Below are 13,924 nucleotides of genomic sequence, written 5' to 3' on the forward strand. Positions count from 1 at the left end.
CTCTGATGCAGTAAGAGATTGAGAAAAAAGGCTGTTGAACTCTGTTGATTTGGTTTATTTTTTTCCTCTGAAGCTTTTCATTTTCACAATGAGCTCCATCAGTGAAGCAACTACCAAATTTTCCCTTGACTTTTTCAAAGTACTGAATGAAGATCGTCCATCTGGAAATATCATCTATTCTCCTCTGAGTATCTCAGCTGCCCTGGGCATGGTCCTTCTTGGGGCCAGAGGTAATACTGCCGCCCGGATACAAAAGGTAGGCAATAATAAGGCATTTGTTTTATTCCTTCATATTTATTCAACAATGGCAGACTATTCCCACTGATGGGGCAAGGCCAGATGGCTACAGTAAAGTACTGAGAAACAGGTATGTTAGCCCCAGGCTAAACAAATCCCTAGTACCCTGGTAACCAAATGGCAGTTGCTCCAGGTTAATCAAGGCACCTGGAGCCAATTAAGACCTTTCTGGAAGGCAGTAGAGATAGCTGCTTTAATTAGAACACCTGCAGCCAATCAAGGCAGGCTAATCAGGGCACCTGGCTTTAAAAAGGAGCTCACCCCAGTCAGGCAAGGAGGAGCCAGAGGAGAAGGAGTGTGTGTGAGGAGCTGAGAGTGAGAGAGTGTACTGCTGGAGGATTGAGGAGTACAAGCGTTATCAGACACCAGGAGGACGGTCCGGTGGTGAGGATAAAGAAGGTGTTTGGAGGAGGCCATGGGGAAGTAGCCCAGGGAGATGTAGCTGTCATGCAGCTGTTACAGGAGGCACTATAGACAGCTGCGATCCACAGGGCCCTGGGCTGGAACCCGGAGTAGAGGGCGGGCCCAGGTTCCCCCCAAACCTCCCAACTCCTGATCAGACACAGGAGGAGCTGACCCAAACTGTGGGTTCCGCAAGAGGGGAAACTCACTGAGATGAAAAAATCCGCCAATAAGTGCAGCACCCACCAAGGTAGAGGAGGAACTTTGTCACACCACATGCAATGTCACCTGAGCTCCTCAAGCCTTTTCTTGTAACTCAGGGTATGGTTATACTTGCCGCTGTACAGCGCTAGGAGTTAAACCTGTCTTCGTACAGCTGAGTAGGGAAAGCGCTGCAGTTTGTCCACACTGACAGCTGCCAGCGCACCGTCATGGCCATGTTTGCAGCATCTGCAGTGGCATTGGGAGCAGTGCATTATGGGCAGCTATCCCAGCGTTCAAGTGCCTGCAACATGCTTTTCAAAAGGGGGAGGTGGGGTGGAGTGTGACAGGGAGCTTGGGGCAGAGAGTGGATTTTTGGAGCCTATACTGTGTCAGCACCCTGCCTTGCAAGTTCTGACCCCCTCCCCGCCCCTCACTTACTGAAAGCAAACAACAGCTGTTTGTTTTTTTCTCACAGACTAGATCAGCAGCCGCTCCGAAACAGACCCCTGCCCCGCCTGCCACAGTGCTTCTCTCTCAAGCAAACACTAGCTGTGGGCGTTCCAAACGGAGCCCCCCTGCCTCTGCTCATTCATAGAAAATAGGAGCTGTGTTTGGTTTTTTTTTTGATAAACAGCTCCCGGAGCCCAGAGTTCACAACAAAACAAAGAGCAGAACCTTCACTTAAAAGGATTATGGGAAGTTTCCAGAGGTCAGTCACTGCGTACTAAGTATCAGAGGGGTAGCCGTGTTAGTCTGGATCTGTAAAAGCAGCAAAGAATCCCCACTTCGTCAGATGCATGTCACCCATGAAAGCTCATGCTCCAAAACGTCTGTTAGTCTATAAGGTGCCACAAGATTCTTTGCTGAGTACTAAGATTATTCCCTGTTTACACTGGTGCCCCAGTGCAGCAGCAGCAGCGCTATACTCTTTATTCCTCTCAGGGAGGTAGAATACAAGCAGCACTGTAGCCACAGAGATACAGCGTTGTATGTGCCTTGCCAGTGTGGACGGGGAGTGAGTTACAGCGCTGTGGGTGGCTTTATTGCACTGTAACTCTCAAGTGTAACCAAGGCCTCGGAGCGGTTTCTTTTTCCATGGGTAATAAAGCCTGCACAAGTAGCAATTGCCATAGTTAAGGAGAATCATGAATCATGTGAGTCATTATTAGAAATTTCAGATGGATCTTTTGATTTGAAGGCTGGATGTGTGACCTAATACTGTTAGCAGATGTAAAAGGATCTGCATACAAGAGGAATGCAATTAAAAAAAAATCAGGTTCCAATGTTGCCGGCACTGAAGTCAACTGCAAAATTCATGTCCACTTAAATATTGGCAGGAACTAACTCTATATTTGACAAACAAACACTGCATTTGTTGGAATTAAACCTAGCAAACTCTGAAAGCATTTTCTTTTGTCTTCAGATTGTTCCTTGAATTTAGGTTTTTTAAAAAATAAGCTTTTATCCAAGATCGCTGCACACCTGTAGAACCCTACTGAATGTATTGCTGTAGAGAAGCAAGACTCAATGGCGCGGCACCTCCTGCTGGTCATCTCGGGAATTAGCTCTTCAACCTTTGGAGCGCCCTCCGCTGGCCGATGTTTTGCTTGCCTCAGGCCTCATGTCCCTCCCGGCCCCTGGTGCCCTTTATCTCAGGTTCTGCGTCAGCAGTACCCCCACGCTCTGGGTCTCCCATCCCAAGGGAATCCCCAACCCTCTATGCCCACTTTACCTCAGTGCCTACCACCAGTCATCATCCAGCTTGCTTTCCCTTGGGCAGACTGAAGTCTGTAATGACCACTCATCATTGGCAAGGGTTAGGACCAGCTGCCTCTGCCTAACCCTGGGCAGCCCCTCTGCAACCCCTGTACTGGCTTTGGCCTTTAGCAAGGCCCGCAGGCTGGGGATTTGCCAGGCTGGAGCTCCTCAGCTTCACTTGCCTTTCCTCAGCCCTGCTCTACTCCCAGTACCCTGAGCTCCCAGGCAGGTAGCCAGGTCCCTCTCTCCCTTCCTTCTCTTCTTTCCCAGCCTGGCCCTGACTGGCCTTTCAGCCTTTTCCGATTCATTCTCAGCCCCAGCTCCCTCTAAGGGATGGCTTTTAACCCTTGCTGAGCTGGAGAGGGGTAACTGCCCCACTACAATTGCCCTATTGTACATTGTGTAAAAACTGAATATTATGGGAATAAGTAGGCAGTGAGTTCCACAATCATAAAAATATAGCTCTCCTTTCCAGTCATTTTAAGTAGTATTCACCAAATGGCTTGCTGATTTTGATGTCAATGGATGGACTAGGGTATCCATTGATAATAGTAGAGAACACCTGCCTTTTTACATCATGATGTCCATCTCCAATAGAAAGGACAGCAGGTAAGATAGAAAACTGAATTCTCTGCGACAAGTTGTTTCACACATTGGCATAAGTAAATCAATATAGTGTATGATTGTTGCAATGTTACATTTCTATTTCAGGAGCTTAACTTCACAGAACTTAGAGAAAATGAAAATCCTGGGCCTGGAAGCTCTTCTGAAGCAACAAGAAATGATGACAATTCAGAGAGCAGTCGCAAACTACCTTTTCCTCCCCAGCGGTCGGTATCTTAAAACAAATGTTAAAGTTGGACAAACTTTGGGGAATTTTCATATGAATTCAAAATTAACAGATTAGAATTATAACATCAAAATGTGTGGGGAGAATGCTGTGGTGAGGGGTGATAGAAAGTATAGGGAGAAGGATAAAAATGTATACAAGGTAGCAAAAAGCAAGGGTTAGGGTTCTTTACTAAAATGTTGTACAATTATATGATTGATTTGTGGATGCACTAATCACAACTGCATTCACAAGTGATCAGTTCATTTTGCATTTTGCTATTTCAGTGGGCTCCTACCATGGTCATGAGCACATGTGCATGTATAAATCAGACACACAGAAAACATTTGCAACTCTACTAACCTGAACGTTTTTCACTGTTCAACAAATTTGCATGTGTAGTGCTCCATAAGTAACAAGTGGAACATCCCAAAAGAGCCACGGATTCCTTAGTCCTTATAACAGGGCTTTTGCTCCATAGATCTCCAGACTATCAGGAATAAAAACAAGCCAGAGAAGGCAAAGCTAGTTAAGTTATTGAATCCAAATAGTTTCATAGAAGAACAATTAAAAAAAAACAAAACAAACAATGCCTCTGTCATCAACCATTTTCGGTCAGAAATAAACTATAGAAACTTTGTGTTATTTGGAGGTTCAGTGTGATATACCTGGAGGGATTCATTCCCAGTTTCATGACATCTTCTCAGCAATCAACAAACCCACCACTTATGAACTGGCTAATGCCAACAGACTGTATGGAGAACAGACATTCCAGTTTCTTCAGGTGAGTTGCACTGGGGTTCACATTAGTGGCCGGTGACATTGTAGGACCAACAAAGATGAACGTGGGCTTTGTTCAGTTGAGGTCTCATTTCCTGCTGACTTGAATGGGAGTTGTGTCCACTTAGACAAAGGGTGGAGTTGATCCCATGGAGTTACTGAATAGTAGGACAGAACAGCCAATCAGCTTGAAATAAATTCATCTGGTTCCAGAATGGAAAGTTTAAGAGAACTTCAAGCTAAAGTCTTATTTACAGGATGTGCTCATTTCCTCCCTGGTCTCAGAGCACTGGAACCTAAGTGCAATTAGGTGTGTTGAACAGCACTGAAAGCAAAATTTCTAAGTGTTTACTAATATTATTTGCATTACTGTAGTGCCTACAGGCCAGGGTCTCACTGGGCTAGACATTGTACAAAAATATAACAAAGAAACAGTGTTATGTAAATCTTGCCCTGAAAAGCTGTTTTATGCAGTACATTATTATTACCCAGGTTTGTTTTCAGCTTTGTAACTATTATTTATATAATTACTTTGATAAATCAACAGAAAAATAAAATTACAGGGTTGCTATAGTCAAAAAGTAACTGTTTAATCATGGCACCTGATACTCAGATATATATTCAGAGTTGCAGCTGTTTATTTGACTGACAAAATTAAGATTGTAATGCTTTTTACTCTTGTTAGCACTCTAGAAGCAACACAGAGATGAGAGAGTGATCTAGAATTATTCTGGATCATGCATCTTCAATAGAATTGCTAATTATGTTCTGGGGTGAATTATTCCTCCACAAAGTTTCAGGTCACCTTTTTAATCAATTCATTTCTTGTTATTTACAGGGCCTTGCTGTTTGTTTGATTTGTTTGAAATTTCATAGGCCCAAAAACTGTTCACAAATCAGTTTTCAAAATCTACTTCTAGTCTGAAATTTCATGTGGAAGTACCGTTGCAGCCATTCTTAGTTATCTTAGCTGGTGGGAAAACGAAACATTAAGAGACAATGCTTCAAAGACGTTCATGAATTACATATAAATGTACAGTCAGTGACACACTAGGTTAGACAGGGACAGAAGTGACCAGAGACATATAGGAAGTGGACTAGCTAAGAACGGTCCCCCAGCCCTTTGGAGCATGAGCAGGCATTTAAGGACCACTACAGAACCTGTGACAATCATATATTCTTGTTACTCAAGAGTGACCTAAGTTGTTGTGTAATAAGAATCTGATGTTCTGTAAATGCCTGCTCATGTGGTTGGGCTGTTAGGGGGATATATGTGTTTATTGCATCTAAACAAAAAATAGTAAATGAGCCTCACATAGTAAGATTGGATGTGAAAACTCACCACAGCAAAACTACTCAAATCTGGTGAGTAGTCATTATTTTCACAGTAGTAAAACCTAGGTGCCCTAACTAAGGTCAAGGCTTTGTTGTGCTAGAATGTTCTAGAAAAATAGTAAAAGACAGTCCCTGCCCTAAAACTTCCAATATAAATAGACAAGACAGACACTAGGGTAGAAGAAAAGGATAGTGATACTGCTTATTTCACAGACGGGGAACTGAGACACAAAGATTAAATGACTCTCTCAATGTCATAAAATGAGTCTGTGGCAGAGTCATTTATCAGCTGGCGGAACTTCAGAAAGGTTCAGTGTTTGGCTGTTTTATGCAAACTGTCGAAACCTGTATGGCCCTGTATCCCTACACTCTACCCAACTGGTCCAGTTCATTCTGCTAGTCCCCACACTGTCTCTAGCATGTACAAAAATCCTTTTGCAGTATCGCAGAAGTAAAAAACAGGCACATTTTATTTTATTTAGAACACCTTTTATTAAAATACCTGTTTTCTGATGTATTGTTCTGACATTCTCTCTTATTGTACAGGAATACCTATCCTGCATACAAAAGTTATACCAGGCTGAATTGAAACCTTCTGATTTTCTGAATGCTGCAGAGGAAACCAGGGAGCAGATAAATTTGTGGGTTGAAACCTTTACAAAGGGTAAGGACAAGTCAACCATTGGCTGCTATTTCTTGATATTTAATCAAAAACAGCGAGGTGCTTAAAGTGTACAAGGTGCTTAAAAACCTGGAGCAGTAAAATGTTTCCTAATTGCAGCACAGATGTATGGAGCTACTGTGACAGCTCTCCATGATTTGATCACCTGAGTGACCAAGAGGTAGATCATTAATTTCCATAGAGAAAACATATTTGAGGAGAACAGAGTAGCCAGCAAATGCTGGGACCTAATACAACACCCACTGAAATCAACAGGAGTTTTTCTGATGACTTCAGTGGGCACTGGATGAGACCACATGTGTGGTTGACTGCATGGAGTTAAGGAATTATCCAATCAGATGCAGGTATTGGGGCAAGAAGGAGGGACCTTGAGAAAGTATCTTGATTTTTGAGCTCTTATAGAGATAAGGTAAATGACAGCGCACTACTTAAAATTTGACCTGGAGCCAAGACTAGTCAGGAGAAGCAAAAAATAAAATGGCCACTTTGGGAGGTGACATCTGTTCTCCATTGGTCACTTGAGGCACATCAGTATGTCAGTGTATGGAAGCTACAGAAATGCTGTTTGTGTTGCACTTGTTCTGTGAATAGGCAGAAGATTTCAGCCTCTCAGGTCTGTCAGTCTAACATCTTTCATGTGTGTCTAGTATCATGTTTATATTCTTATACACAGTTACATACATGCAATGTACATCTATGTTATTACAGCACAGAAATGGCACTAGTGTTACCAATCTGCCAAAACAAACTAACTTGCCTCCCTTTCTTTAAGGTAAAATCAAGGATCTCTTTGCCCCGGGCACTCTTTCTGCTGCTACTGTGTTAGTTCTCGTGAATGCTATCTTCTTCAAAGGACAATGGGAAGTGGAATTTAAGAAAGAAAACACCAAAGAAAGACCTTTTCAGATTAACAAGGTAGATTACAGAAATACACATATCACATCATTGCTCCTATTGTTTTACATGGTTGGCAGATAACAAGGAGCTAATGTGGGATGTGTCCCCTTAAATCTAGGGTCTATTATGGCCTAGGGACCAGCTGTGGGGGTGAAGAGGTAGTTGTTTCCCAGAACTTCTGCTAGGAGAGTGCATCATGCCTGACACAGGTACAATGCCTCACAAAGCCACCTGGGGCACAGGAGAAGCCGTGTATAAGAAACTGAAGCATCTGCCCCCCCATGGTCTGTCAGATCTTCTGGCAGGAGTGGAAGTATTCAGAATGTAGCTCTGCTTTCTTCCCATTCCCTTTGAGGCTGCGGGTGCAGTTAGGTTCACTACTCTTGTAAAGATTTGCATTCATGTGAGCAAAGACCGACTGGCCCCTGAGCAGAGGCCTAGCACAAGTGTGCTTCTTGTGCCTTCCTGCACTACACTCCTAATTTGGAGCAGTTCACAATCTGACCTCTAATCATTTTCTTCATAGACCCTTAACTAGTTTGCTCATATTCAGACATACAATGAGTTGTTCTGGTGCCACATTTACAATGACTGCCACCAAGAGATCCATTTAGTCTGTGTTCAGTTTCCACATTCTGTCACCAGACTGATCTCTCTCCTCATTAAGGCTGAATATTGAAAGTGGGTTTTTTTAGGTGACATTCTGTACATTGTCCCTGGGCTACTCCCCCACCCTCCCCATGTTGTGTGGGCAATGAATGTAGAATAGCCAGCTTCATATTCCTTTAGTTCAGTTCACCTTCTGTTGGTCACGCTTAAGCACAATGCATCAAAAATAGCTTGGCAACACTGCAGGGAAACATTTGCTTAGCAAAAGGAAAATTGTTCCTAGTGGAACATTCACAAAACACTTTCATGGAAATATTTCTATTGCTTTTAGGTTTTGTAAATTTCTGGGTCAGTTTAACCTGAGAACATGCTTCTATATTGAAATTAAAATTAAATGAAAGATGAAAAGCCTATAGTTTTAACCTTAGCATTGTTCTCAGGTCGGGCAAACAAACGGAGGCACACATTACCAGTGGCAGCTTCTGAAACTGTTGGTCCAAAGAAATAGCATTAACTCTTCTTCTAAACCTTCTATTCATTTTGGGGTGGGTGCGCCTAAGCGCTGGCACAGGGAGATGATAAATGGCATTTCAGCTTCAAAGAAGCAGGGGAGAAGCAGCATGGTGAAATCCTGGATCACGAGGATGGGCTTTATGGGGTTTCCCAGTCCCCCCTTCCATCAGACCTGACTGATCCCTTTCCCTTCAGGCCAAGGTAGAGAAAAAACTGTTGAGATGTTTGAAAAGGTTCAAGAGGGCTATATGTACCTTTCTTTAGAAGGTGAAAATCTGGCCCCAAAACAACCATTTTGGTCCAAGAGAAGTTATAATACAAGAAAAAATGTAATAATACGATGGGATTCGTTGTATGTATCTCATTTTCTAATTACTTGCCACTGCTTTCAGACTACAAGCAAACCTGTGAAGATGATGTACCAGAAGGGCAAATATAAAATAGCTACAATTGAGGAGCATGATTGTCAGGTGCTTGAACTCCCACACAAGGGTGGTGACCTGAGTATGTATATACTGCTGCCAAAAGACTACACGGGTCTAACAGAGGTAAAGTTACCTATGATGAGATGATAACCTTATAATCGGAATATGAACATAGCAATGTTTTGTGTATCTCTCATCAGCTGGACAGACGGTATAGGAGAAAACTCCTTTTCTTCCTCCTTGTTGCAGAGTATGCAGCATGTTGAATAGTAAATCTGAAGGCAGGTTGCTTGTGGTGTTCCTGTGACTAATAAATTTTTAGAAAACAAACAATTAGCCAGACATTTTATTTTCCAAATAGGGCACGGTGACAATGTAATTAATAGCTAATTGCTACATTTTTGTATTATCAACCTTTTGAAATAATTAATACCCACACAGACCAGTCTAAAAATGAATGAACAATAAATGCAAACAGTATAGGTAACACATCGGCAGATCCACAGAGGCTGTCTGCCACATATTGCTGCCAGACTTAACATCTGATCCAGCTCCCTAACCTTTCTTCCATACAATTCAATTGCAAAACACCCATTGACTTCACTGGTGCAGGATCAAGTTCTTTTACTTTAATGACAGAAATCTGTCCACTGAAGCTAAAAGTTTCACCATTGACTCACACTGGTGACCCAGCATTGTGGTCATATTTACATTGTTTATAGAATCTTGTTTCTTTTTCCAACACTGGACAAACACTTATTTGGAAATATTTAGGGTATAGCTACAGGGAGATAAAAGCTGTTTGGGCTGAGGGGCTAAAAACTGCTCTGCAGATGTTGAGGCTCAGGCTGGAGACAGCTCTCCAAGACCCTGTGTGGGTGGAGGGTCCCAGAGGTTGGGCTCTAGCCTGAGGTTGAATGTACACACTGCAATTTTTCAGCCACGCAGCCTGAGTCAGCTGATGTGAGCAGCTGTTGGCTTTATCCCTTTGTAGACATACTCTAAGTGTACATCATGCTACTGATCCCAGTAGTATTGTAAGAATCATGCCTGATGCGGCTACCACAATGTGAATGAAAAATCACTTTTCCCACCTTCTCACACAGTTCTGTGTTTTGTTGATTTTGATGCATAATCACAAGATTCTGATTCCAATATATCTTTATGCCTGTACCTGGAAAAGGAACTTACCTATGAGAAATTATCAACTTGGAATAGCCCTGACCATTTGAAAGAAGATGAAGTGGAGGTGTCTCTTCCTCAGTTCAAAATTGAGACAAGTGCTCAACTTAACAAATATTTACAGGCTTTAGGAATGACTGATGTGTTTCGCCCAGGAGTATCGGATTTATCTGGAATGGCAAAAGAAGGTGGCCTGTTTTTGAGTCACGTTGTCCATAAGGCTTTTATAGAGGTCAATGAAGAGGGCACTGTGGCAGCAGCTGCAACTGGAACTGGAATAAGTACAACCTCAACCAGGATACCTGTACAGTTTGTAGCTGATCACCCTTTCCTCTTCTTTATCAGACACCAAAAAACCAAATGCATTCTCTTCTATGGTAGATTTTCTTCCCCTTAAAGGAAAATCTCCAATTAAGACAAGAGAAATCCCAGGCCATGGAACTATAGTACAGAAAATACAACAGAAATGTTATTCTCTTCATTTGCTCTTTTCTTTGCACTGTATCTATATAGTGACTCCATAGTTATGGGTGAAAATGCACACTATGCTCATGGCAGGACTGTGATGCTAGTCCTACCTTGGCTGCTGTTTCCCTCCCTGCACAAGCTTGCTTCTGGTTCCTACTTAAAGAATGTCCCACTCTCTCAGCACCTGAGAAAGGGCTCCTGTGCTAAGTTCCAGATCACTAGGAATCTCCTTGAACCAAAGCTTTGATAATAATTAGTGAAGTAAAGAGCTATGAATTTTATGACTTTTCTTTAGTGAAGTGTTATAGATGTATATTGCTTTTGACCCTTTTAGCCCATAAAACTGCAATGCATCTATACAGCTATCAAGTCAAGCATTCAACAATTCGCTACATATTTTGTCATTTTCAGCAGTGGCAGGGAAATAAGCCAAACAGAAGTTGAAGACATACCTGTATGTATTCACGTAAGACAGAAGCAGCACGAGTATAACACTACTACAAATGGTCACATGGTGATAGACAGTATATAGACTTCCTGTTCAAGGGAGCACTTGGGCATGTACTCATGTCCCATTGATTGGAATAGGACTAAAGCATGTTCTTAGCATGTGTTTAAGTGCTGTTCTGAATACAGATGCACTCCTTGGGGATGTAACGTACATCTTCTTCTAATCATTCTTAAGTGGACAAGTGAGTAATACTAATAAAATTGATATTTTGGCAATTCTACTCAGTTTCATTCTCCAGTTTTATACTCCCCTGTTTCCTAATAATAAATGGTTAGTCATAAAACATTGTTTTTCTAATAAACCAATATAATCTACTTTGACCAGTGTTTAACATAATTATTTCCCCTGAAAAATGTGTAAAAGAAAGAAGTTGAAATCTACAAACTACTCAGTACATATAAGGTCAGAAACAAGAAAGCAGCCTCTTGCCCCTAAATTAGAGCTTGTAGCACCTGGTTAGAAACTGGGAGGGAAGAGTTTGGAGCAGGCACCAGGAAGCCAGTATGTGTGCAGGTGGCTGGAAAGCTAGCTGCAGGTGCACCCCTTGTGGCTGGGTGTGGTATAGCAACTCATCATTTAGCACCCCTTGTCAACAGCTGCTCCTGCCATGGGGCTCTCTCTTCTCATGAGTTAGCCTTCCTGCCAGGTCATTTTAGAATCTCTCTCCTACCAATGTTTTAGTGTGCAACATGAACAGTGCTCTACTAGTAATCAATCTGCCATCTTCCTCCACTCTCAGACTTCTACTCTACTCTTCTATCAGACTAGCAGCCCCAGGGCTTCTCCCTGGAGTCTGTTAACCCAACTCCAAAGCTGTCATAAATAGATGGTTAAGGGTTAATGTCTCTTTTACCTGTAAAGGGTTAAGAAGCTCAGTAAACCTGGCTGACACCTGACCAGAGGACCAATAGGGGGACAAGATACTTTCAAATCTTGGTGGAGGGAAGTCTTTGTTTGTGCTCTTTGTTTGGTTCGTTGTTCGCTCTCGGGACTGAGAGAGACGGGACATCATTCCAGGCTTTCCCAATCTTTCTGAATCAGTCTTTCATGTTTCAAAATAGTAAGTAATAGCCAGGCAAGGTGGATTAGTCTTATGTTTGTTTCCTCTACTTGTAAATGGTGTTTTTGCTGGAAGGATTTTTACCTCTGTTTGCTGTAACTTTGAATCTAAGGCTGGGGGGGTGGGTCCCTCTAGTCTATATGAATCTGAGTATCCTGTAAAGCATTTCCATCCTGATTTTACAGAGATAATTTTTACCTTTTCTTTCTTTAATTAAAAGCTTTCTTTTTAAGAACCTGATTGATTTTTCCTTGTTTTAAAATCCAAGGGATTTTTAAAATCCAAGGGATTTCCTTGTTTTAAAATCCAAGGGAACTCACCAGGGATTGGTGGCGGGGAAGGAGGAGGGATGGTTAATTCCTCTTTATTTTAAGACCCAAGGAGTCTGGATCTGTGTAAGCCTCTCAAGGCAACCCAGGGAGGGGAGAGTCTCGGGGGGAAATGAGGGGGATGGTTAATTTCTCCTTGTTTTAAGACTCAAGGAGTTTGGGTCTTGGGTTCCCCAGGGAAGGTTTTGGGGGAATAGAAAGTGTGCCAGACACTAACTTCTGGCTGGTGGCAGCGTACCAGATTTAAGCTAATAGTTAAGCTTAAAAGTGATCATGCAGGTCCCCACTTCTTGAACTCTAAAGTTCAAAGTGGGGAAAAAACCTAGACAAAAGCAAAACACAAATTTCAGTAAAAGCGGTGTCAGGTTCTTCTCCAGGCTTGAACCTGTGTCCACTTTCCTCTGCACCTCCGCAGTTCTCTTTTCAGGGACTATCCTCCTTAAATCTTGCCTTGTTTGGATCCTCAACTCCAGTCCCTCCCAAAGCTTTCTGTCTCTGGGATGGCCTTCTCTCAGGCCCACTTCAAGGTTCCTCTTCAACCCTTTTTCTCTCTTCCATCAGGGCCAAGATGTAAACTCCCTCCTGAACTTCCCAGAGAAAGAGGAAGAAACTTGTAGCCTTTCTCCCTGCAGCCCTTTTCTGCTTTGGGTTTTCTCCCTTTATAGAAAACACTCACATCTTCCCTCAGCTGGGAGTTATCTTTAACTTATCTTTAACTCCAGATGCCACCACCTGTGTGTGTATTGGTCTCTCAGGTCCACATTAACAATTCCACCATCTATGTGGGTACAATACCACATAACAGACCTCTGTAAACAATTCTCTTCAAAAAAGAGGAAGTTTAGTTTTAGAAATATGGATCCTCTCATCTTATTACCCTGCACGTGATACATGAAATATGGTGGCAATGGTCAGTCTAGCAAGAGACACAATAAGAAAGAGTGTGTGATTAACAGGCAAACAAAGGAGCACCTAGAAACAGAGGAAACATGCAGCACGTAGAGACTCAGACCACTGGACAGGCTGCCAGCCATTCAACAGCCATATGTGCAGCTATGCTTGTAGATCAATGACCAGTCAGATGGCCTGGAACACAGAAGATGTAACTACACTAGAAACTACAGAGGTAACTGCACCACTCTAGCGCTATTGTGTAGACACTCACTAGAGCAGTGGTCACCAATCAGTCAATTGCAATCTTCAGTGGCACAGCAAGGCTGCCGCTAAGACAGGCTCCCTGGCTGCCCTGGCCCCATGTCGCTCCCAGAAGTGACCAGCACAGCCCTATGGAGGGTCTCCCTCCACATGCTGCTCCTGCCTGCCAGCACTGCCCTTGCAGCTCCCATTGGCCATGAATGGGAAACTGTGGCCAATGTGAGCTGTGGGGGCAGTGCTGGCAGAGAGGGGCAGCACGTGAAGCCATGTGCACTGGCCCCTTCCAGAGGCTGAAGGGGTAAGTTGGCCCCTTCTGGGAGTGCCATGAGGCCGCGTAGGCAGGGAGCCTGTCTTAGCAGCAGCCACACTGTGCCACTGACCAGTAGAAACTGAAAGTAAGTGCTTCCTGGGGGGAGATTGAAACCCAACCCCCAGCCCTGATCCTCCTCCCAGAACCAGCACCCCAAACCCCCTCCTACACCCTAACC

At 43.1% G+C, this 13,924-nt stretch overlaps 1 protein-coding gene across 1 annotated transcript; it reads left to right on the forward strand.

The window, feature by feature from the left end:
* Positions 1–73: 73 nt before the first annotated feature.
* LOC116832021 (leukocyte elastase inhibitor-like) lies at positions 74–10,485 on the forward strand. Its single transcript, XM_032792422.2, has 7 exons — positions 74–256; positions 3,373–3,495; positions 4,143–4,274; positions 6,152–6,269; positions 7,060–7,202; positions 8,699–8,854; positions 9,906–10,485. The coding sequence occupies exons 1-7, from the start codon at positions 89–91 to the stop codon at positions 10,308–10,310; spliced, it is 1,245 nt and encodes a 414-aa protein (XP_032648313.1). The 5' UTR covers positions 74–88; the 3' UTR covers positions 10,311–10,485.
* Positions 10,486–13,924: the final 3,439 nt, after the last annotated feature.

This window comes from Chelonoidis abingdonii, chromosome 2 (assembly GCF_003597395.2).
Source record: "Chelonoidis abingdonii isolate Lonesome George chromosome 2, CheloAbing_2.0, whole genome shotgun sequence".
In the NCBI taxonomy this organism is placed as follows: Eukaryota; Metazoa; Chordata; order Testudines; family Testudinidae; genus Chelonoidis; species Chelonoidis abingdonii.

Bases quoted from the DNA above. Each gene is read 5' to 3' on its own strand.
- LOC116832021 (XM_032792422.2), top strand. From the start codon at position 89: ATGAGCTCCATCAGTGAAGCAACTACCAAATTTTCCCTTGACTTTTTC. The intron at 257-3,372 runs GTAGGCAATAAT...TTTCTATTTCAG, and splicing joins CTGCCGCCCGGATACAAAAG to GAGCTTAACTTCACAGAACT. The intron at 3,496-4,142 runs GTATCTTAAAAC...TGTTATTTGGAG, and splicing joins CTTTTCCTCCCCAGCGGTCG to GTTCAGTGTGATATACCTGG.